Consider the following 26,235-nt stretch of genomic DNA (forward strand, 5'->3'; position numbering starts at 1 on the left):
CAAGTACACAGCACATATTCTTATGCATTCTAGCATTCATTCAGTGCGCAGCAGTGTCTCTTCTAAATTATAAGCAGTCACAAACTTTCAAACATATAAGAATACATTAATTTTGCTTAACTTAATTTTATTGGTCTTCTCTAAGTTTCATGCGATTTTCTAATTTCATATACTTTTAATAAAAATGCATCACATCAGTGCACATTCTATACAATTTTTACAACTTAACAGGAATTAACACCTTTTTTAAAATGTATCAGATTTCTATGGGTATGTAAAGTGATTCACTGAAAAATCAGTTTTTCACTTTAGAAAAATATTGTTTGGATAGAGGTGGAATTTTACATCTATCTTCTGAAATGCAAAGAGTCGACGCTCAGTTCAAATCAATTAACAAAAGATTCTGGGTCTAGTTCACTACGGACAAATTGAACAAACAATGGCTGATGAAATGTAACTTGGAAGTAGGGCTCACTGAAAATTTTCTATTGAATAGCATGTGATAGCAAAATAATTTTTATTTATGATAAAAACCCTCACTGACATCATCTTAGAAAAGAGAACTAAACCCCAGAGTTTTCCCCTTGAGAGACAGTTTCTTATAGGTACCTTGCCAATTGTAACTGATTTTCTGGGGAAACGTATTTTTCTGGGGCCAGGCCAGGCATGTGCGGTGCAGGAGGCGCAGCCAAGGGAAGATGGCGGAGGAGGAGAAGCTGCCCACGGGCTGGGAGAAGCACATGAGCCACAGCTCCAGCCGTGTGTATTACTTCAACCACATCAGAAATGCCAGCCAGTAGAAATGGCCCAATGGCAGTAGGAAGAATGGCCAAGGGGAGCCTAGCAAAGTACAGCGTTCACATCTGTTGGTAAAACACCCCCAGTCCAGAAGACCCTCGTCGTGGAGGCAGGAAAAGATCACACAGACCCAAAGATGAGGCACTGAAGATTATAAATGGCTACATCCAGAAGATAAAAATCAGGAGATGAAGATTTTGCATCTCTTGCTTCCCAGTTTAGCAACTGCAGCTCGGCAAGTGTGGGAGGCGATCTGGCTGCATTTGGAGGAGGTCAGATGTAGAAACCTTTTAAAGATAGCTCATTTGCACTGAGGGCTGGCGAGATGAGTGGACCAGTTTTCAAAGAATCAGGGATCCACATCATCCTACACACAAAGTGAAGTGCCTTGATGACATGTAGAAAGGAAAGGACGAGTGGAATTATTATTTTTTTTTTAAATTAAGAACACAAACCGCCTGCTGCCTCCCCTCCCTCCCCCCCCCCCCCCCCAAAAAAAAAAAACCCAACCCAAACCCAAACCAACCAAAAACGGACATAGACCTGTTGGAGTGAGTCCAGAGGAGGGCCACAAAGATGCTCAGAGGGCTGGAGCACCTCTCCTATGAAGACAGGCTGAGAGAGTTGGGGTTGTTCAGCCTGGAGAAAAGAAGCCTCCAGGGAGACTTTACTGCAGCCTTCCAGTACCTAAAGGGGGCCTAGTGGAAAGCCGGAGAGGGACTTTTTACAAGGGCATGTAGTGATAGGACAAGGGGTAATGGCTTTAAACTGAAAGAGGGCAGATTTAGATTAGATGTAAGGAAGAAGTTCTTCACTGTGAGGGTGGTGGGGCACTGGAAGAGGTTGCCCAGAAAGGTTGTGGATGCCCCATCCCTGGAAGTGTTCAAGGCCAGGTTGGATGGGGCTTTGAGCAACCTGGTCTAGTGGAAGGTGTCCCTCGCCATGGAAGGGGGTTTGGAACTAGATGATCTTTAAGGGCCCTTCCAACCCAAACCATTCTATGATTCTAAAACCTTGGGCAACACCTCAAAGAAGACAAGGAACAGGTTTGGGGGATCTACAGACTGGACAGTAGGAAGCAAGTCCTCACAGAAGGCATTTCCAGACAAATGAAGAACAAAAAAGTGATTAAGAACAGAAAGCACAGGCTGACCAAGGGAAAATGGATCAACCTCTATGATGAAATAACAAGCTCCATAGCTGAGGAAAGAGCAGCACACCTCATTTACTTTGGCTTTAAGAGGATTATTGACACATGCTCCTTTGGTATCCTTCTAGGCAAGCTGGGGAGATATGGTCTAGATGAAAGAGTGGAAAACTGATGGCACTATCAGACTCAAAAGACAGTGGTCAATAGTTCCAAGTTTAACGGGCAGGTGGTTATAAGTCATGTTCTCAGGGGTTGATACTGTGGCAAAAACCACCTAATGTTTTCATTAACAACCTGGAAAGTGGCATGAAATGCATCTTCATCAAATTTCTGGATGACACCAAGTTTGGGAGAGTGGTAAATATGCTGGAGGGCAGGACTGCTACTAACTGGCATCACAGCTTGTCAGAAACAGACTGACAAGAACCTCCTGAACTTCAACAAAGACAAATGCAAAGTTCTGCATGAGGGACTGGGTAACTCCATGCAAAAACATAAGCATGAACATGAACAGCATTGGAACCATGTGCTGTGTTTATACATGTCAAACCAAGACCGTGCCCTATAATTCAGAAAAAGGTGCAAAATTAATTACCTTGTTTTGTTGGTGTTTGCAGATATCAGCAAACTCTGTACAGTATAGACAGCTCCAAGGAATCGGTAAAATAGATAACATTGCAGTTGAATTGAACAGACACTCAACATGAGAGAAAATGGAAATACTATGAAGTACCTTGATTAAAAAAAAAAAAAAAAAAAAAAAGCAACAGGCAGAAGAAGTAAACAGATTTACAGTAGTGATATTAAGTTCCTCAAGGAACTATATGAGGTAAAGAGTAAATAATTGGAAACAATGCGTAAGAAGAATATCTTGTACCAAGTAAAAAATGTTAAAAACATTAGTTTCACCAAGAGATACACTCATAGCAGGGGCAAAAGAACAAAACAATTAGAGAGTTTAAGGCTCTCATCCAAGAGACGGAAACTGTCAGGAGAATGCAGAACTGAAAGAAGCCCAGAAGAATAAGTATGTAAAGGGAAAACACAGTGCTCAACCACCACAGACAAAAATTACTGGAGAAAGCTGATACCAGGTTTTTTTGTTTGTTTGGTTGGGTTTTTTTTTAATTTATATTTATACACTGAATGTATCCGCAGGGTTCTGGCAGGTGCCCCTGGGAACCAAAGTGCACTTTTGTGTGCATGTAACACTGCCTCTGGGAGACGCATTTTTCACAAACTGCCAAAAGTGGAGTCTCTTTTCAATATGTATTTGACATCTTGTTGCCGGACAGCTTCAGTTTTTCTACGCCAACCTTGATAGCACTGAGAAGCTTTGCTACAGTTTTGGCAGAGGCACCAATTAGTCTGTATACAGCTGCACCAAAGGACAACAAGAACGACAATGACCAGCTGCTTCTGGAAGAAGTTTTCTTGGATCAGCTTTGTTGGTGCAGCTCCATTTCTAGGTTCATGAAACAAGTGTCAGCTGCTGAAAGAGGATATTTCTGGAATGACCTGCAATGGCTGCAGAATTTCAAGGATGACAAAGGGGGGTTCTGTGTTTTTTTTGAGGTAATTCTGCTTATTATAAGGTTGTGAATCTTGAATTCAGCCAGCAAGGGCTTTTCCATGCTTAGGCACAAATGACGCATTGTATTAGTTGCACTGGTGAATCTGACAGAACCTAAAATCCCTTGTTGTCAACCCTGCTGCCAGACCTCTCAGTTCCTTAATGGACTGGAATGTAAATTTTCCTGTTATGTTTCGAAGTGTAGTTGCAGTTTTAACAACTTTAATACAAGCTGTTGTACAAGTTGCTTAATCCAAAAATCAACCTTGTAACTGCATCAGAATAGGCCCATTCCACATCATGAAAATATCATGCTACTAAAGCAATTATCAGAAATATCCCATTTTTCTGGAGAAAAAACTCCCAGCAAATTTAAGGCTTTATAACTCTGGCTGATAAAGTCTTTTAAAGGATAAATGGTTCATAAAAAAGAATACCTAAAGCAAATTTGGGAAACCAAAGGACACATGTTATGCATGATTAGATAGCATGTTGTAGAGCAGTGTCCACCTTGATTAACACATCGAATCTGTATGATCAAGGGAGAACGTTGTTGTAAAGCCTGGAAAGCCCAAGAGATTCAGAGACTTCAAGAGCTGCTTGATTTAGTAAAGTGCCCCCTCCAAGATAACATTCATCAATGAAATACATACATTCTAATACAAATATTTAAGCTATGGAAAAGAAAACATAGAAAAATATAGTATTTTTATTTAACTTGATGTGAAGTATTTTAAGTATTCAGATTGTACTTTCCAGTGCATGGGCAGCAGCTTCTTTTATATGGATACAGATTTTTGAAATCTTACACTTCTTTGCGGTTCAATAATACAAGCATGGTAAGTGCATCTGAGATGTGGGAACTGTTTCTTATGAAACTTTTATTAAAAATTCGTTCCTTTAATGTTAATAACGCGTTTGCCTTTCTAAGAATACAAGCAAAACCAAGTGTGAAGCATGTTTTCTGAGAAATAAATAAAGACAACAGAAGAAACAGTAAAACAATGTTAAACTGGCAATTGTAAAACTATGATCTGAATCTTTCAGTCTAAAAACTTGTTGAATTGATACCTTTCTCTGGGATTTTCAAATGGCTCCAGGATATATGAAGGTTAGAATTCCATGAAGTAACTCCTCCAACTTAGGATACAGAATTGAAAAAGTAAGCTCCCAAAACACACCGGTTTGTCATCTAGTTGAAGAGGCATGTTTGGATGCCCTTGAAACAAATTCGTGTTCTTTGTAAAAACAGTTCTGTGGGGCAAACACTACTAGATGAAAGAAGAAATCCTTGAGCTTGCTGTGTAGACCAAAGAAGCAGAAGTGTAGTAGGGAACTTTGCTGTAGCATTGCCTTCCAGAAAAAACATTTCTTTAATACGAATTTTACGAAATCTTGGTATGATCCTTTTCTGTTCCATAGCCTTCTAAATCACGGCTAGTAGCAATATCCAGCTAACTAGCCACAGAGAAAGCCTTCTTTGCCAGCTTTTGGGTTGCCAGTTAAACCATTTTAAAACCCTGAGAGATCTTCTCCCAGGCTATCTGATCTTCCTTCCTCAGGGTTTTATTCCAAACACCTTTCTGTTCTGTTCTTATCTTCTCAAAATTATAGGGGAAAATGCAAAAATCACAGTTAATGGTAATGAAAAGATTCATAAAAGGCAGCTTGGGGGTACAGTGAAATATTAGTGAAGTATAAGTCCCAGCTACACTCATGGTATTTGAAATTCCTTCCACGCAATTCATATTTGGAGCTTTCAGAAGGATAAGCCAGATTGCAATGGCGGAAAAAAAAAAACCCGAGTGGGTAGCGAAAATAAAAAGTGAGAAGTTTAAGCATTAGCAATGGCTTTGGCATCCTAAAAACATCCAGACTCCAATTCTGGAGAATGTGGTAGCAAATTACCAAATGAGTGCAGGATAGAATTCTGAAGATCAATATCTAATTTCTGGACAATATGGCATTATTTAGTGTGTATAATGAATGAAACACACTCTATTGGCATGAACTGTCAGCCATGTACAATAGACAAAAATGTGATGTCTCAAAAGACAAATATTTCTAATCTGTCTCTTCCTAACAAGAAATACAAACAGATATCCTGATACATTTCACCATCTTCTCAGTCCTTTTATCTTACCTAAAATTCTAAGTAGCAAAGAAATCCTTAGGCTTTCAGGAAGACCTTTACTATCAGAGTTGACAGGAATCCCACAGTCCCTGTTGCCTTCTCTTTCAGTACCATGCTAGTGTGTAATGGCCACATTTTACCCAAGCTCCTTATGCTGCTGAAATTTTTGGATTTTGTTCTTTGCTGTTTTGTAAGGAGATTTAACAGTGTAGCTTTTGATTCAGTGCAGTGAGACATCGTGTTAGGTGATCTTAGTCAACAATTTAATAAAAATTTCAAATACTCTTATGTACCATCCTTCTCCTTCTTCTTTGAATCTTCTCCTCTCCACAGAAAATAAAATAATAAATAATAAAGATCTGGGCTTTCTATATTAACACACAGTGGGAGAGATAGATGCACAAGCACAGTACAATGCTACTGTGTAGTATACTGATGCCCATTTGTGGAGCGAGACACATGAATGCGATGATGCAGTGGTGTATAGGAAGGGTAGTGACATGCAGTCCAAGCTGTTCCAGAGAGCACACAGTACATAAACAGATTAAGTCAGCCTGGAAGAAAGGATGCCAAACACATAGCATGGCACTTGCAGCAGTACCACTGGATCCACCTGAATAAGGACACATGAACTGAACAGCAAACTTGCTGTATTTTCAGTGAGGTGCAGAAAATAAGCTATTTTGCCAGGTAATGCATTCCAAGGATTTGATTGTGTGAATGGAAATCATTTTGATGCACCACAACTGAGTAGAGGACTAATAATAGCCTCCTCCCTGTGAGCAGACAAAGCTCCTCTGTCACTATAGACAAACATTACATGTTGTCAAAAAATTATCTCACCATTTTGCATTCACAGTTCAATCTGCAATTGATCTTATGTTATATTTTATTTACACAAATGAAGTAATAAATTACATTCATAAATACTTACATTAGTCTCACTCTTCTCCAAAACAACCTCTCTCGTCTCCCCACCCCCTTGGCTATCACTGAAGTTTAGACCACATTATAGTATTTCCATTTAAGTCTATAGCTGGGAATATCTGCATAATAGTAATCTGCTAATATCGTATTTTTATAACAATAAAGGGAAAATTAAGTATTTTCCTCTTACAATAGCTGATTCTAAATATTTATGTTTCTTTTAAAATAAAATAAGGAAAAAGCTGACTGATAAGCACCAGAGTTTTATATTATATAAATTTAATATTATATATTAAACGTATGTCTTATAAAATATTAAGGTATATGTCCAATAGTTAGATACAGCTGCTGTCTCAAGAAGTATGTTAAACTTGATACATTTTTACCAAGTACAAGAACGCAAAGAGAAAAAGGTCTTACTTTTTTGTGATAATTTACCAAGTATCTGGTACGCAACTACAAAAATATTTTCCCAAGTTTTCAAAAGAATTCACGATTGCCTTCGAAGTACATGATTTTTTTCTGACCTTAAACATGACAGCTAAGTGTCAGCCAAAATTCACCATTGCTGTAACAATAACATGGAGGTGCTGCACATCTGATTTTGATGAAAATCTCTAGAAAATACCTTGTCATTAAATGTTGGACCCAAATCCTTTATCTTCATGCTGAATGAGTTAAGTACAGAAATAAACTATGTGTTGCATTTTTATTTCGTTAGTTTTTAATAATGGCATCACTGCAGCCAGTACACAAGAAAATAAGGATTACCCTATCTCATAACAACAATAATGAACTTAGTGAGATCAACACATGAATGGAAGTTTTTGTATATCTAAAATAATATGATTACTTCATGTGGGCACACGCTGAGTTAACAAAAAAATAAATTTAAAGGTATAGTATTCAGAAAAGCATACTACCTGCCAACTATTACTAGCATACCAGTAATCGTGGAAGTGAGATAAAGGAAATCTATATGGTAGTAGTGGTAATCATTAGATGATCATAGCAGAGTCTACAGTACTGCAACAATTTCTGGAATACATAAAAGTTCTACAACCTAACAGTGTCTCAAATCAAGACATGAAGAAATCTTAAATTAAGGAAACACCTCTCAGTTGAATTGCAGAGTTTCAAAACATCAGATTTAGAATCACAGAATCATGGAAAGGTTTGGGTTGGAAGGGACCTTAAAGATCATCTAGTTCCAAACCCCCTTCCATGGCCAGGGACACCTTCCACGGGCAGCGACACCTTCCAATAGACCAGGTTGCTCAAAGCCCCATCCAACCTGGCCTTGAACACTTCCAGGGATGGGGCATCCACAACCTCTCTGGGCAACCTGTTCCAGTGCCCCACCACCCTCACAGTGAAGAACTTCTTCCTTACATCTAATCTAAATCTGCCCTCTTTCAGTTTAAAGCCATTACTCCTTGTCCTATCACTACATGCCCTTGTACATGCTTTGTTTCCAGATACGTCTTTTACTGACCTGATTTCCTAAACAGATGCATCTATTTTGTAATAATGATTAGTAAAGTTGTTTGTCTGTCATGAGGAGAAAAAACAAAAAAAGTTGGAGAAATCACTGTGGAGTGATGATGAAATAAATGCAAGAGATTTCATACTAGCTAAAAAATGACTGCCAAAGGGTGACTACCAAACACAGTGAAAAGAATACAGAAATGAATAACAAGGAGACCAAGAAAGCACAAAGAACATTGCTTTAGCTGCTTTCAGGGGCATCTATTCTGAACTGAAAAGCTGCATGCTGACTAGGAAAAAGAAATATATCAACATTTTTTGTCAATAACACGGATTTTAAATACTTCTAACCACTATAGTTCTTGCATACATTGCTAATCAAAATTCATTTTTGAATAAGTACTTCAGCTTTTATTTCTAAGAAGTGACATATTCATACAAAACTGTGACAGAACCAAGCTGTACAGTGGTATGGTACAAGATAAAGGTTTCTGCGCTAGATACTAAAGTTCACGATCAAATGTTGGTTATAGTCTTTTCAGTAAGTTTTTTAAAGTCTTTCTTCAGGAAAACTTTTACTGGAGAATTTTGAAAGTCTTTAGGTTTTGACTTCAAATGACTTCATTGAAAATTAATTTGTTCATGATTTCTTTCTTATTAGACTGTTGCCTGAGTAGCCAAAGATGTTTCATCACTAACATGGAGATTACAGGCTCCACCAGAATTTCAACTACCCCCAAGGACCTCTAAGGTCAGCTTCTTTTTACTGACCAGAAAACTGAGCTACACACTTGTTCATTTTATTTTAAGTACATAGTTATGTTTCAAATGTTGAAAATGAGATAGGAATAGATGTAGGATATTTTAATTTTTTTGTTAAGATGGAAAATGTGGAACATAGTCCCTTTACTAAAACGTAACAGGGAACATCTGACATTCCCTGTAATAATCCCTCTCTCTTTTAGCAAGCATCTTCATTTGTTTCTCTTCATGCTCCCAAGAGCATGCACTATCAGTAACTGAAACAAAAAATTTTCAAACTCCTCATGGAAATAATGCGCACCAAGAAAATATGCTGACTTAGGTAAATTTGCTAAACATTATTTGGTTCAAGCTGACTTGGAAAAGAAGTCATTCCACCCCCAACAAATCCTAATCCCCTTCTCCAAACACAGTATTTATGGAGATCGATAAAACCTGAATGGACAACATGTAACCTCAAAAATGTTTGTTGAACACTCAGAAAATTTCTGGCTGCATAATCTTTAAGGTGCTCTGGAAATACGTATCCAAGAATCAGCAATACTCCCCACAGTTTTGATTACTCCTAGGTGATCTAAGATGACATGAATTTCAAGTAGGCTATTGAAGAAAGTGAATGTCTGTATAAAAGTGGTAATTGGAATGCTCATATATTTTAGTAAACCTGTTCTCACTTTTAAGCACAGAATGCCCCCAGATTTGAAGCCAGGAATGAACACCACCAAATGGCACTCTGAGTAGACTTCAGGTAGGATCTTACACCTTCCCATGAGTCCATTTTCCATGAATAGATGATTATGGTTTGGAATAGTTAATTATGGTTTGCTGGATTGATTTTAAGTTAATCAGTTCGGATGCCTACTGTTTTCATATGCAGGTTGTATGTTCAATTTGAAATTAGACAAGACTGACGGAAACCTTTGTTATATGGCACTTTTATACCAAATCATCCTGAAGCAGTTCTTTGCAGTGAGCACATGAAAAATGCATTTGGTAGCCCTTTGTTAAAGTTTAGCTGAAATACGGATAATCAAAGAAGTGATTCCATAACACCTCTCAGCACCCTGGTTTGGTTTTTCTCTGCAGTTGTGGTTTTCGTGTTTTGATCCATGCAACACTGCTGGTGTACTGACTATGCCTGAGAGGTTGTGAAAAGTAACTGAAAAACCCCAAGCCTAGCATCAGTTAAGTTTTCTTCACAGAAAATGTTTTACACGGTAACTAGCTCTGCAGGGCTGGAGGCTAAATGGATAGGGGATTGGGAAGATAACAGCCATCTATCATAATCAAGTCAGGATCAAAGTCTATGACTTTCTTACACATGCGATTCAGAGGCTGAGTAACAAATTGCGTTAACATAACTGTAGTTGTGGCCTGTGGCTTTTAAACAGAACCACATATGGTTAGTATTTCAACTATTCCCAAATGACAAAGGCAAGGCTCCAAAATAGTCCATTAAAATAAATATTTTCCTTTAAATTTTTTTTCACAAAAGCAATTACACCTTTCAACTTCATAAATATAACAGGCTAAATTCCAATGAAATCGATAGTCTAGAATCTTGAATTTGGCCTGAAAACAATAAATTAAAGGCTGCTTTAGTCTACCGGCTTTGCCTGCGTTAACATTTTTTTCTCTTACGAAGAAGAAATGTCCAAAACAACAACTTGTTTTGCCTCTGCTCTAATACAAAAAAAATTATTCAGTAGACTTTATTTGGTTTAAGAGTGTGAACCCCAGCTTCTGCTGGCACATAAGACAGACGCTGATCAAGAAAATGTTGTGGGTAGCATCATATTTTGTGCTATCTGTGAATCTAGATTGTACTAATGCTAATGTACTTATCTAAGTGGAAAATATCAGCGCATGCATGATACTTACAGAAGCAAATTTTGTGAGACTTGGAAGTATAGGAAAATATATAAAATATGAGCAATTACATTAAGGTATTGCAAGTGAAGAAAAATGAAAACTTGTTGAGAATTAAAATCATCAGTACTGTTGAAGTTATATATAATACATAAAACTCAGATGCCTATGGTTCTGAGGTAGACAGAATATTGTAATGCAGATAAGGAAAAAGATAAAGTTTCTAAAGAAGAAGTGCTGAAAATCATGGCATCCTCATAATCCATGTTGATTTTAAGTGTATTATTATTATTACCACAGTTACAGTAAGAGATGATCTAGTAAGATACTTCATTCCATACACCTGGAAGGGATAGAGAATATTACATGCCAATTGTAAGCAACTTATTTAGGTATAACAAAGGATATTTATTCTCTAAAGTGATGTTTAATCGATTAACATTGAAAGCAAAGGTTTTACAAGTTGTTCAACTGACCAGAAGAATTAATTTAATCAAAATAAGTTGCTTTTGTCCTAAAAAGTCGAATAATCAAGATTGAAATTTAATTCTATTTGTACTCACAAACATTGTAGATTTTAGACTATTAAACATGCAATTCAAATTTTAATTCCTAGCTCCCAACTGGAGTTTTGGAGTTTAGAGTTGAAGAATTGGGGGGAGAGGTGGGGATGGGGGTTGGTGGTTTTTGTTTGTTTGTTTCCTTAATCTACAGACATTAGGTGAAGTTATTTTTAAATACTTTTTTGGATCACTAGATACCACAGCCTGCCCCCTGACTGTGTACAGGGGGGAATTACTAAAAGTAATCTTCACCATAGCATGTTTACATGGCATTTTCCCATGCATCCTAAAAAACAATTCATGTAAGCCGTAAACCTGGGCTATAATATTGAAAATGATTGTCAACAGCTGAAAGAATTTTTTATAACATATGTAAATTGTCAAACATTCCTTTGTTTATACCTTAATTTTCTGTTTTTGTTCTATAACTTCACACACTTTTTGTTTATGTAACTGTAGAGGTAGGTCTATTACTGTAAAGAAATCACTTCTTAAGCTTTTTTCTTTAAGAATAATACTAAAATGCGAACTATGTTCACTATTTTTTGTTTGTCGTATTAATGTCTTTGTCGAAGTTTACACAAGATATTGACAAAACCCAGAACTGGCCTGTGTTTTATGGTATTTATCTCAACATCACACTTCAATTTTTGAATATAAGTTGCCAAGATTTCAATTGTTTAAACCAATGGTTATACAAACATTATAGCAACCAAATGATTAGAAGACTTGGAATATATTTCAATGTTCTTTCTGTTTTAGAAATGACTTTATGTGAAAAATAAATAAAAGATGATGTTCTTACAGCCACCCACTGGCACTTTTATGCAAATTCCTGCAAAATAAAGCATTTAAAAACAGACAACTTCATAAAATTCCTTATAGAAACAACAAACCAGTGTTCTGTATGGCATGTTTCTTCCAGTAAGTTAAGTATCATCAATGATCAAGGGAGCACACACCTTGCTTACAGTGCAGAGAAGCATTCTACTTCAGCTGCTCTACTTCAGCTACCTCAGTTTAACACTTATTTGAAGGGTGAAGTGCAGCGGGGGGAAGACCAGAGTAAGACTATGTTCAAGAGGCAAACTCTTCCCCTTCATTTTAGTAATGAAAGACTGCACTAAAGCTAAATACACATGTGCATATGGGTGGCCACAGAGGTACTTTCACTGAATGGGTACAGTACATCAATACTGTATAATATTTTGTTACTTACTGTATACGTAAAATGACACTCAATACAGATTAAGCACACGTAAACATACCTAAGAGTGTTATACACAAATCTATATGGAATTATGTACCTATACTGAAATACACATTATATACATACATAAAATTTAAACTAAAAACAAAATTCCATGTGTTCCTTCCATATTTTTATTAGATATAAAACTTGTAAAAACAGAAGTCATTCTATTAGCAAAACGTCTATTCTTTCCAACATCAAAGACTTTTTTTTTTTTTTTCTTTTTTACTACCCTTCATCAGTCCACCTCTTTTACAGACAGGCTGGAGAGCAACTACACAGCAGTATAACACGATTCCTAAACCAGACTTGTTTTATTTACAGCAGTGAGTAGCGCACAAGTACATGTCTGCTTTTCATCAAGACGACCAAAAATATTTAGAACACAGAGTTATTAGGAACACTTGGCAACCACAAGGCCACAATTAACAGTAATGAACACTTAAGAGCAGTCAGAGCCTACCACGTCAACACTCCAAGAAGCTACATGGTTTCAATAAGATACCTATGTGTGAGCAAACACACACAAGTATGCCCTGCATTAACAGCAAATACAGGAGGATTGAACAAAGGCCAATGACAGGAGGTGTCCATTAAGAGTAAAGACTGCTCTAGCTGATGAACATCCCAGAGACCCAACCGGGACAGGTAGGTTTGTACCACTCTCCTTATCCCCGCGAGGGGGCTACTGGGTGTGACGCTCTCATTTGGTGTCTGATGCTCTAGTGCTTATGGTTGTGTCCAAAAGGCTATCACATTTTTATTAACCTATCTGTAAGCCAGATATGACCTGACTGAAGTCAATGTAACCCAGACACAGACCAGCTGTCTGCAGTTTGGATAACATACCCTAAATTTTTTTCTGAAATGGCTACATTGCTACGTAAATGCCACGTAAAATCTGCTAAAATATGCCAAAAACTCTTCCAGATCATCACATCTCCTCCCATACCTGTTTTTGTTGCTGCTGTTTTGCTTCAAGGGCCTTGGTTTCGGCTGTGCAATACCCCTGTGAGACCGTGACTGTGGCTGTGGGCAGCAGGGGGCTGTGGGGTACCCTGGGCTGGTCACAGCCCCAGCTGGAAACCCCACTGTGAGCCCCAAAGCTGCAACCAGCCAGAAGAGCCAGCAGTGCTGCTACTCACGTGTATTTCTGCTTGTTATTGTATTAAAAGCAATACCCCACCATCATTTGATATTTGTAATAAAATATTAAGCAGAGGCCCTTACAACCAGGCTGAATCCTGCTCTGATAAAGGCATAGAAACATAACGAATGCATAATCAATAACCCCACATCCTGCAGTCCCGAAAACAAGTTGTATCTATGGCAAGTTATATCAACAGAAAGGAGGACACTATCACATTTTTATTCTGGCAATTCTGGTCCTTTTTCACATGAGCAGCAAGAGGCCTGGGGCAAACCAGGGGATTCCCTACAATCAGAGCCCTCGAGACGTATGTTTGAGATGCACATTCATTCACACTCTGATCATAGCGGGACTTGGGTATTATTTTAACTTCTGTGTTACTACTGAGTTTATATTTATGTGTATACTAGTATATATATTTTTGCATGTAGCTGAGATAGTTATCTGTATCACCCTTGCGCCTTGTGTATGCACATGCATACGTGTATACATAGAGGGGAGGAGGAAGTGTGTGAACCCAACATGTTTTGGTGAGAAGATGAGAGGGAGGGAGGCTGAAGGCAGATGTAGGTATGGACAGCACGGCATGGGACTCTCATGACTGCTAATCCTTCTCTTTTCCTGTCTTTAATTAACAGTCTTGCACAATAGTTACGGAGGGCAGGTCCAAGCAGAAGTCACAAACGCTGTCAGATTACCAGAAGCAGGATCTCGGAAGTCTGCAGGGAAATAGCAATTCAGGAAGTGCCCAGCCACACACGAGCTCATTCCTGAACACCTCTGCTGGCACAGTGCCAGTGTGAAAAGCAGCCATGGTCTTCTGCTGCCTGGTCATCAAAGAAATTCCTTACTAAAACCACAGAGGCAGTTCAACGCAACTTGAGACAACCACCTTGGTGGCTGGACACACATGCAGAACCAGCCAGACACCTCTCTGTAGAGACCACTGCACAACCAAGTCTCCCTAAGTGATGCAGAAAGGAATTACTTGGACACTGCAATCTCCACAGGGAGAGTCCTGGCCCAGTGAAGAATGGCTACTGCTACGTCAAGGTGGTCATTTCCCTTGATACCTGCAGAGTAGGCTACTGTAGGCTGGTCTTCTAGCAGCAGTAATAAAGTTAAAAAGTCTGCAATGTTGAGTGACAGCAGCAAGCATGTACCTACTTGGTGAATACGTACATACATAGACAATCCCACAGAGGAAGAAACTGTGTTTTCTGGATTTTGTAAAAAGATGCCTGTGACTGGATTTTTCCTGGACTGTGTGGCCATCCAATGAGATTGCATGAATATAACAGTATGCTCCTCAGAGCAAAGAAAGGAAAAATAAAAACAGATGAGCAATACAATATTTTACAATGTACTTCCATTTTTTTTCATAGAGAAATTATGTGAGCACCATCAGTTCAGCCATGTGCAATGACATTCTAGTATCTTGCAATTTCTTGGGAAAAAGACATCATCAGAAAGATTCAGAAATAGTAGCTTCTTTTAAGAACTTTAAGTACTTTAAGTACAAAACATTATAGGTGGACCCCTGAAAAGTCAGCAGGATAGAAAAACTGTTATTTCTACTTTGGGGGTAATAAACCATGGACCAGAGAAATTATATGATGTGGCCATTATCACCAAAAACACCCCCAAAAACCCAAACCTGCAGTGCAATATGGAATTAAACCTGCAAGTTTCAAGTCCAAGCCTTAAACACTAGAATGTCCTTTCTCTCACTTAAGTACTACCATGACTATGTCCAACACAATGAAAAAGATCAAATTGTTAATAACTGAGGAATTAATAGAATTAAGTGTGGCCCTGTTAAACCCCCATGATTTCTCTTCATGATATATTTTCTATGCTTTAAAATACCTTAAAATATTTTCAAATACTGCTGTTCTTCAAACATTAATTCTGAGAGTCTCTACTTCCAGGAACGCAAGTCAAACAAAAACCAGGCCACGATATAAAAGCCTGAAAGGAGAGAAACCTACTATAATCCTCCAAAACAAAGATGTTTAGCAACATAAGTTTTCAACATAAAATACGAGAAATACTAGTTCATTTAACCTTTATATTGCCAAGAATTTGAATCATATGACACACAACACACTGCTGATTTTCTCTCAGGAGTAATAAAATCTTTCTTGTTATTGGACAGTATTCACAAACCTCTGAAATCTGAGAACTGACTGACAATTTTTAAACTATCTGGTGGCAGAACATACTACAGAAGTTATTTCCATAAGAAAAATAAATTTAATATTATTTATAGAATGCCATTGTTTTTAATTCTGTATATTAAACTTTCTTTCACAACAGACTGAAGGGGCCCTTATTAAACCAAAGCAATACAGAAGAGTCACAAGCAAAATTCTAGGCGCAAAATTAATCAACACTATCTTTCATCTGCTTTTGGTCACTGTTGGAAAACATGCATTAAATGTTTAAATTTGCCCTGGTTGCTACTAAGACTTCCTACAGTTGTTTTTCATACTGTATACTATAAGTATACTTTTAGAACATTCAGTATACTCTATTTGAAAGATACACATCTGCTTATTGCCACTATGGAAAGCCCTAGTGATCTATTAGAAATTATCTAAAACACTAAAACAATGAAGAATTTGTCTATTATTAAAGATATTCTGTTACACTGGTACAATACATGCATATTCATACAGACGTGACATTGGAGCAAATCAGGGCCTAAAACAGCATTGGTGACTTTGTAGGCTGTCAGATTAAATCACATCATTAGAAGACCCCACCCCTTTCCTACATCTAAAGAACAGAATTTTGAAAGTATTTAACAGTTTTATGCACCTTATTCCCACTCTAACCACATTTAGATTAAGTACTCCAGATGTCTGGGGCACATATGTTTTCCAATTTGACCCGCATTTGCCAAAGAAAAGCATTAATATGCAGTTAAGCAATATTACTGACCAACATCTTGGAGAGGCAATGTTATATTGCTACATTGTAGTTTTGGAGTTTTTCTTTTTAAAGTAAAAGTTTTATCTGTTCCAACTAGCAAAGGAAGCTAGTGCATAGTCCTCCACTATCTGAAGAGAATCTTTCCCCAGAAAAAAGGTTTTTTAGGAAGCCTTATTGTTACTGTTAAGTATTTTATGCAAATTATTTAGAACGTCTTTTTAATAAAAAAAAATTCTTTCTGATTATCAAATACTCTCCACCTACACGTGGGAGAAGTTACCATCTTCAGGCCTCTTCTTGCCTTTTCTGCCATTTTATCAAATTACTGCTACTATGTTTCAAAATATAGAATTCACTTGCTGCTGCCAGTGCAAAGTCAGAGACACAATTAAAAATCTGGGCAGGTCATGTTGTTTGTAATAGATTAATGGCAAAGCATGCAAATTGAGCCTTGAGATGGCTTTTTGCCATTATTTCTCAATGAGTATTAAAAATACAATGTGTTGCTGGAAACATAATTACATAGAAGAAGTGTTTCTCTGGTAAAAAAATAGGCTTTTTAGTTGCAAAAAAGTGAAGTAGTCTTTTTAGAAATGTCAGAGAAAAGCATTTAATTACAGAAAATTAAAGAGGAAAAAACCTTTTAAAATAGGAATTTATGTGTAATTGCAAATTATTCTGAAGTAACCACAGCAGCAGATAGCAAACACCGCAGAAATAGTTTCTAGAGAAATAATTTCACATTTTTCTCATTACAGTGCTATCTGTATGAATAAATTGTCAATCAATATATTAAGTTTTCACAACACTGTAGATGGTTTTTAACATCTAGTTACATAACATATGGAACAGAACATAATGCTTCTGCTTTGCTATCACAGATACTAATCACTGCTGTACTACAGGCTGATTAAATGCTTGTCAGAGTATATAATTTGTCAGGGGAAAAATTCTGACTTAGGGCTTGACAATAATGGTTTTAGCAAGTGGCCAATGAGAACTCCCAGCAGAGAGAAAAGCAAATAACTGGGGACTTAATTCCTCTCATCAGAAGACATCTGCTCTAATCAATGAGCAATACAATCTCCATGTAGTTTTGATCTTCCTGCTATTAAGAACAGAAATACCTCTTTCATCTTCATTTTAGCAGTAGTAGATTGTCAATACTTCCCAGACACAGACAGACACAGTAAAGCATGTTTTCAAGTATTGTCTTACTGCATCATGCCTTACCTCAACTGTATTTGTAAAGCCACCTAAAGTCACCACAAGGCTTGACATGAAGCTCACTACCTGCTAAGTAAGGCAGATTAATATGAAGCTCTATTGTACTATTTCATAGATCACAGGCCTATTAAAAATTTTCAGTGAGGTCCTGCCCATTACCTTCAGACTGTAAATAGTCTAAAGAAGAATAGTTCAAAAGAATGCCACTCTTGGACTGAGAGACTCAAGCTGACAAACACCAGAGATCTCACTAGCCCAAGTTTTGCTATCTCTAGAGAAATCAGTAAAATAACACCCTCCCTTCGTCCCAGTTGCAAAATAGCTAGCGATCAGATACTTGGGGAAATATAGCCTAAATAATTTTTTCACTAAAACAAAACAGCTATTAACTGGAAGCAATGGTATAAATATCATATTCCTCTTCTTTAATCTATTCTCAAGGACTGTGGTGTCAGACACATCACACCAGGTATAATGAGACCAGCAACAATATAAATGGTGGGATTATTACTAGCATTTTGTTAACACACTGCTCTTCATCTACAAAACGAGTATACAGAAGCTCTGAAAAAGCATCTGACCTTTATTTTTATGGACTCCAGTAAAACAAGAAAACACATCCTATTAAAAGACAAAAACTGACACTAAACAACCATGAAAACCTTGAATAGTAACAGAGGGATGTGCAATAAACTCGCAGAATGCAATCCTCCTGGTTTTGTAAGATGTGGCACTGTTCCCAATAAGACAAAGAATTCCGTACATGCCAATAACAGTTTCTTGTTCAAAAGACACTTTTCAGAAATGGCCAACCTGTATCTCTTGAAATACACATGGTTTTCAACAATTCACATTATCAGCAGCAGAGGTTTGGTGGCTGGGGAGCACTAGATTTCCTATCTGCATGAGCAAGTGAGCCAGCAGAGACTGGTATTTCCCAGGGAAAACCATCAGGCTAGGGCTTGCTGCACACACAAGCCAGCTCAACCCCGCGTGTCCAGTAGAGAGCCAGGGCTCTGTCCAACCTATTGACTATGCCTGGGCCCTTCCCCTCCTCTCAGCTTTTATATCAGCTGCCTTACGCCTCCTGGCCACAGCAATATTTTAGTTTGTATCTTACAGTAGGCAATGGGAACATGCAATAACGTTAACAAAAAAATCTGTGACGTTTGGTGGTACGACTGAGACAGTTTCTACAATTCCAATAGTTCGGTGACATCTTAAAGCAATACTGCAGTCTAACTCTCCCCAAAACCCCCATCATAATTGATGTGGTATTACCCTAAAATTTGAATACATCTCCAGTTAAGACCACATTTCTTAAATCAGTTTTTTGTATCTTTTTAACACATACTGTTGAAATTACTTGGTCTTATGACCTGCAGCTAAAAGAATTCATCTCTACAGCAAAACGTTGACTTGCTGAGTGCCACTGCAGCAAGGCCAAATTTAAGTTCTCGATAATCTATTTTTTCCTCAAACCGGTACAGGAAAGCTCCAAAATGTCCCGATTTACATATTGCTCCAAATAATACAGTTGAACAAAGTGCACAGACAAATTATAAATCATGCTTTTATCTTAATAAATAATTTCATATGTCAAAAATAGATGTACTAAATACTTGCTTCTAACTAGCTGCCCAGCGTCAGGAGCTCGGATGTTTTCATGCTGGCCAAGCTTACTCCCGAGAAATGGAAATTTCCATTTTATATTTTCAAAGATATGAAAATACTGTCAGGGGAGGGGGGGGAAGCATAAAAACTGTGCCTCCTTACTTGATCTGTTTCCTCTGCATGATTTGAGTTATATTTGCTAGTTTTATTGAGAAAAAAAACATTCTATTTTAACTTCAGTAAGACTTCAGATGCATTAATTTCTATGAACATTAAGGTCCTTCTTGGGTCTTCAAATCACTGGGAAGAAAAATAACATTTTTTTTCCTAGAGAAAAATTGGATTTTATTGCTTTATTAAAAGGTGATGTCAGTGTTTCTTTCCTCAGCAAAGGCAATTTCCTCAACTTCCCATTTTATTCTGTCATCTGTTTTGTACTAAGATATGGCAAATAAAGGGGATTTGTATTTCATTCCTCTTGTCTAAAAACATCTCATTTTTTTTAATCCCAGGAATAATGAAAAAAGTAGAAGCAAATTCTGCAGCACATCTAGACAATCCTGTTTTCTGGTTTGAAAGAAAATTTCTAACTCTGGAATACACAGCAGGTGCAGTATTCCATTGGTCACGATTTTGGGCAGAGAAATACAGTTTCACAGATAATTTCAATTTTTCTTCCAATTCTGAAGCTAAACTTAGAGCTTGGAAAAGGCCAATGCCTGTGCCAAAAAAGCACACTCTGGTACATGCTGTGCAATTTTAGCTGGTCAACTTCAGTTTTCATCTGCTAACTGTAGGTAATTTTACTCCAAAGACCACTGCTCAGGCAAAGTTGAATTTTGTTCCAAACAGTAGAAAAATATCTATTGTAAACAAACAAGAAATACAACAGACAACAAAACTTACATGTGATGGTGACCTGAGGTAGCATTTGCTCAGTCAATGCTAATTTATTTCTATACTTAAGTGAAAGCTGTATTTAGCACTCAGCTTTTTAGAAATATGGGTCAACAAACTGCTGCAAAATAATTTCAGCTGGTTTTGGGTTAGAGGAGAGTGGGCTTAAAACACCAATGTCTCAATCAAATCCCTAATTTGATACAATAATTTAGAAAGGGGCAACAAGGCAAATTATAACCAAATGTGATCAGATTACAAATTTTAAAACAAATACTACTACATTCTCAGATATCAGACTGAAAACACTGATGTCTAGAAAATATTTCTGACAATGAATTGCATCAAGTAAAGCTAAAACAGAACAACTATTCAAATGAAAGTCAAAAGAAGTCATCCACATATATTACTCTCATAGGTAGCTGCCACTGTTATGTTGATGTTTATTCAGCACAAAATTATTTAAATTCCCAGTAAAAAAACTCAGTAGATGAACCACAAGTATCTTCAGTGAGTCTCTGACAAACTAAGATGTCACTGTGATAAGTAGAACTACCACCACGAACCATGGAAGCAATAAGTATGCTTTCTTCTTGAAGTATGTTTGCACTTGTGATGAAAAGAGGACAAACTTATGGGTTTTTTTAACTGCATGATACAAATTTTAGGAGCTCAGTGTTGAAAATGACCTGGAAAAGCTAACACCCATTCATTAAAAAAAGTATTTCAAGCCATTAAGATAAATCACTTCGATACTTACCAAAACTAAATTATATCTAAATTGTTAATAATGTGGACAATTTTCTTCCTGTTTTTCATATCAGGCAGATCTGCATAGACCTGAGCATTTTGTCCTTTGTCCTTCCAACAATAAAATATCTTAAATCCACTGCCAAGTAGTATCTGCTATATCATTGTTGCACATGGTCCTACATTTTAATTCTTTTGCTTCTCCACATCACTCTAAACAATTTTTTGCTTATCCTAACAAAACAAAGACAACCAAAGAACAAAACCTTCACATACTGTACCTGCAATGCACAGTTCATCATTCGCACAATGTAGTCAAACTGCTGATGGTCCAGTATTGCTCGATTTTGTTTTACATGCAGGCCTAATTCCTGTGTCAGGCAGTGCCGAGCTGCCTTTCCTTTTAGGGCTCTCAGAGCTGCAGGCAGGGTCTGGAGAGAAGAAAATCTGACTTTATGAAAATGAAATTAAATAGCACTATTCATACTGATAATCATTCATTCCTTATTAAGAAACTGCAAGTGACAGTATAGTAAAGAAAAACTTTGGAAATGGCTCATTAGCTTGAATATCAAACTTTCACATAATGGTTGATTTAGCTTAAGTCATTAAGTATTAAATTTTTCCCATGTTTTTTTTCCAATGCATTACACAGCATTTCTCACCTACATCTGTAAATAGAAATAAATGACTGAATATAGTCAGGCATTGAATGGATCAGAAATGGATTATTGTTCATGAAAGCAAGTGTTCTATTCTGTACCAGCCAGGCCAGGTCTCGAGTTAGCGTATCAAGGCCAACCAGCATGTTTTTTGATAAGCAGTGAATGACAAATGGCTTTAGAAGTGGCATACCTCTCATAGCAATGAGGCCACAAGACTTATGCAGTTTACCCTAAAACAGTGCCAATAGAGTATTTATGCCAATGTTTTAAAGACACAGCAAGTGCTACATCAGTGATTATCAACTGCAGCTTTTTAGACTAGATTTAATGGGTGGCAACAGATAAATAAGAAAAGGCAGCCTATTGTCTGAGGACAAATTTACCATGCAGGGGCACAAAAAACTACTGAAATTTGCCAAGTGCCAGTAACTTGAAAGAGGTTAAAAACTACTGTGCTACACATGCATCCAAACTCTTTAAAAAGATCCACCCATTTTATTAGCACTTTCCCCATATGCATTTCCATAATATAGCTTGTAAATCAAGAAATGCTCATTTTCTATCTTGAGCTGCACAGCCTCAGACAAGTGATACTTTTCTGAGAAATAAAAAAAATTCTTAAAATAATTTTACAGTCATTTGCATATGTAGAATTAGATTTGAATGTAAGTTTGAGTGATTGTTCTAGAATCAGTAACTGAAAACTATGAATAGAATCTACAAAACCTGGCAAATTCTTAATGTGAAAAAATAAGAATGTCAAGGATGACAACTCACTAGTATATTTTAGTGAAGACAGACATGCCCAATATTTACATTCACCCCTGAATTCTACCAAATTATTGATTTTCTAAACCAGCAAAATTTCCTGCACTGAAAATTTCAAAAGAGTATTGGTTGACAAACACTGAAACATCTATGTATACCTGTTGTTTACATTCCTCCTAATCAATACTGCTAGACCAATATACACCCCTTTTTAAAAAAAAAAATCATGTGGACAATATTATTTATAATGGGAACACAGATTAGCAAAAAGTGCATCAATGCACTCAGGTAGTATTACAAACAGGTTTTCAAATCCATTAACTTCATATTGCATACAGTATTGCATTTAGATGATGAGTTTTATGGCTTACTTCACTCATTTAAGTGGTTAAAATAACCATTAGTATTTGAAACAAGACTTTAAAAAAGACTTTGTGCCAAGGTCAGTCTCTATTCACTCATTAACAGAACAGAGGCTTATTTGGGAAAGCTAAAATTTTATTTTGTTACCTTTTCGGTCTCCAAAAATTTGTTTTCAAAAATGAATGAGATGCAGTTTCTAACAACTTCCAGCCTCTGTGCACTGTTGAAAACTGTACTTCCTTTTTCCATTATGGAAACTAACAAAGAAAAAGAAGAATATACATCTGTGAAATGTCATCTGCAAGAGCCACAAAGAATACCAGAAAGTTCTTTATGGGAAAAAAAAAAAAAATTTTTTAATGTGCCCTCCATTTTGTTCTGTTAAACAAATACCATTAGTAGGCATATACAGATGGGAACATAAGATCCTAAACCTTTGGTTTTCCTATACTATCTGAAGAAGGCAGTGCTCTGAATTTTAGCTAGAGCAGTTGATTCTTTTTACTACTGGTTCTATTTGTCTCATACAGGCACAAAGAGATTCCAACCTCTAACATACTAATGAAATATATAAATAAATAGACAATAATTAAAAAAAAAAAAAAGTGTTGCACACATGTGTTTTCTGCAATGAACTACATAGCCTTGCATATTTTGTAGCAGTAGCTAACTATTTTTTCCTAAAGAATTCATTAGTCATGCCAAGAATTCTGTGACATGGAAGAAAACCTGACAAACCTGTTCTCTCACCTAGATTCCAATTTGATGAAATCTAAAGTTTATTTTCTTAATGCGGTGTTTTGCCCTGAATTTTCAACAAAATTCAGAATGGAAGAACTAACATTATCTTTTTCTCTTTAGTATCAAATAAATAGAATATAAATCCAGAAAATGCCCTTCTTATAGATAATAATGAGCTCCTAATATCCAAGGATTTTGACGCACAGGATAGCAGGGAGTATTAGTGTGAAAGCTGTTGCTTGAAAAAAACCAACAAAACCCAAAACCAAAACAAAACCAACCCCAATCCCCAAAACTTTGACATAAAAATTAACTTCTTAAAAAAAAGAAAACCTTCTCTTGCATGTAGCCTTTTAAATAAAGGCAACAGAACACAAGCACATACCCTTTAAATTTTCTATAAGTAACAGATTCAATGATATAGTCAACAGCAAAAGCAGGTGAATAGAGTTTATCCTCTTCTCACATAAATGCAAAGAGAAACAGGGCTGGAAGGGGCCTCAAGAGGCCATCTAGTTCATCCTGCTGTCCCTAGAGAGGATCAACTGTATTTATATTATTTCTCATGTTTGTCTAACATGTTCCCAAAGTTCTGTGATAACAGAGACTTCATGGCTTCACAAGAAATCAAGTGCCTCACAATCCTCATTTTACCAAGTTTTTCCTGACAAATAACTCTAGTTTTGTGCTGCAGTTAAACTCATTATTTCTTATCACTACAGACCATTCCCTTTCTTTTTTTAACAGCCTCTTATGTAACTGAAGACCACTATCATGCATTCCCTCAGTCTTCTACTTTTCAGTCTAAACAACTCTCCATCTTTTGTTGTAGGTCACATTCTCCAGACCGCTGGTCATTCTTGTTTCTTCCTTCTGGACTCCCTCCAACAGAACCAAAAACGGAGGCAGTATTCCAGTGCCCAAAAATGGATACAAACAGTCCAGCTGATGTCTTACTAAGTACAACAAAAGGATTTCTCCATGGGGCTCAATGACTCTGCTCCTGTTTATACACCCTACTAAGATGTTTGTCTTTTTTGCAATAGCTTGGGTCATGTTTGCCCTATGGTCATTATAATTCTCAAATCAATTTCTGAAGAACTGTTGCCTAGTCAGCTGATCATGCCTATGCAAGTGCAATTACTATTTTTCTTCAAATACGGTAAGGACAAAATTCAGCAGAGACTAGAGACTAGATCTCTAATTTTTCAAGATTGATTTGAATTCTAATGCCATCCTTCAAAAGTTTTGCAAGCTCTGCCAGCTTCATGTGTCCTGCAAGTTTACTAAACATACTTGTTTATACCAAATTCACATTGATGAATGTGACTATGACTAATAGAATTTTTCTGGCATTAAAATTAAATTGACAGGCCTACAATGTCTCCTACATCTGTTCTTTATATTTAAATATATTTATTTTGAGACAGAAGCTATGTTTGTTCCTTCCCTTTTTCCAGTAATTTACATGTCTTCCACTAATGTAAAAGGAGAAACCTTTTATGTTTACGTAGTTCTACATTTACATAGAACTGAACGTAACAGGTCAAAGCTTGGTTCAGCCAGTCCTACAAGTAACCTACGATGATATTCATCAGACCTAGATGAGTAGACGCTATCTAATTGAATAGTTCAGTCTAACTCGGGTCAAATCCTTTTTTGTTGTTAGTAATTATGCCACTCACACTCCAGATTTTTGACTTCGTAGTAAAGGCTGATGCAAAAGGTCTTTTAAAATTGCAAAGGCAAACAGGCAAGTCTATGTACTAAAGGTTGCTATGATCCCTAAAAATACTGTATTAACGTGACATTGGGAGCAATGCATTGCAGCCATGCTAATTATATATTCAACTCATGAGACAGGATGACAAATAGGCAAGTCGGGGAACAAGTAAACATACCAACAGGGGGACCTGCTGGAACGACACACTTCTTGTCCCCCCGGGTGGCAGCAGGGGCACCCTGACTCCTTGCGAGGCCTTCCTGGAGGAGCTCCTGCACCCGGCACTCATTGATTCGGGGGAAAGGGAGGATGTGAACCCGCAAGTGGGAGCCCTCCGTGGGCCGCGGCACTTTCTGGAATGCTATGTGGGGGTTGGGATTCTCCTGCCGGTCAAAAGCAAAAGGTTATAAGCAAATGTGTTACATAGTGTTACAACCTGTCTCATCCAATTTTATTGTTGTTTTGTATCTGTCATACCCGAAAGATTAAGAAGCCAAGTATCTAATGCAGCTGACTAATATCACGTTTCATATTCATATCACCCTTGATTCATTATCTGTAACACTTCAAACTTTGTTAAAGGCTTTTATAAAATTATTTCTGTCAATATGCAAAATTCAAAAAGAAAGACAGCAAAAGAAAATCACTGCTTAACTTAGGTCGATTTTATGTAGCTTAATGAATATTTAGGACTTGAATAGAAATTAGTTTGACAAACAACCTCTTCATTAGAGAGAGGGTTAAAGAACATTAAAACATACAATCTCTTTGCCAAGTACTGAGAAATATTCTCATCTTGATCTAGACTACAAAGTGAAAATTTGTTTTTGTACCACGTTGTATCAAACTATGGCCATCCCTCACAGGGACCAATTTTCTATCTT

At 37.0% G+C, this 26,235-nt stretch overlaps 1 protein-coding gene and 1 pseudogene across 7 annotated transcripts in view; one reads left to right on the forward strand and one right to left on the reverse strand.

Moving 5' to 3' along the window:
- SBF2 (SET binding factor 2) overlaps positions 1 to 26,235 on the reverse strand; it is a 331,511-nt gene that overhangs the window by 87,356 nt on the left and 217,920 nt on the right. For all 7 annotated transcript variants that reach the window (XM_049821080.1, XM_049821081.1, XM_049821079.1 and 4 more), the window contains 3 exons: positions 25,530 to 25,734; positions 23,035 to 23,144; positions 21,373 to 21,522 (listed from right to left, as the gene is read on the reverse strand). In XM_049821080.1, coding sequence (XP_049677037.1) covers positions 21,373 to 21,522; positions 23,035 to 23,144; positions 25,530 to 25,734 — 465 coding nt within the window. The remainder of the gene's footprint in view (positions 1 to 21,372; positions 21,523 to 23,034; positions 23,145 to 25,529; positions 25,735 to 26,235) is intronic.
- Positions 699 to 1,219, forward strand: LOC126047447 (peptidyl-prolyl cis-trans isomerase NIMA-interacting 1-like; annotated as a pseudogene).

Source organism: Accipiter gentilis, chromosome 17, assembly GCF_929443795.1.
Source record: "Accipiter gentilis chromosome 17, bAccGen1.1, whole genome shotgun sequence".
Taxonomy (NCBI): Eukaryota; Metazoa; Chordata; class Aves; order Accipitriformes; family Accipitridae; genus Astur; species Astur gentilis.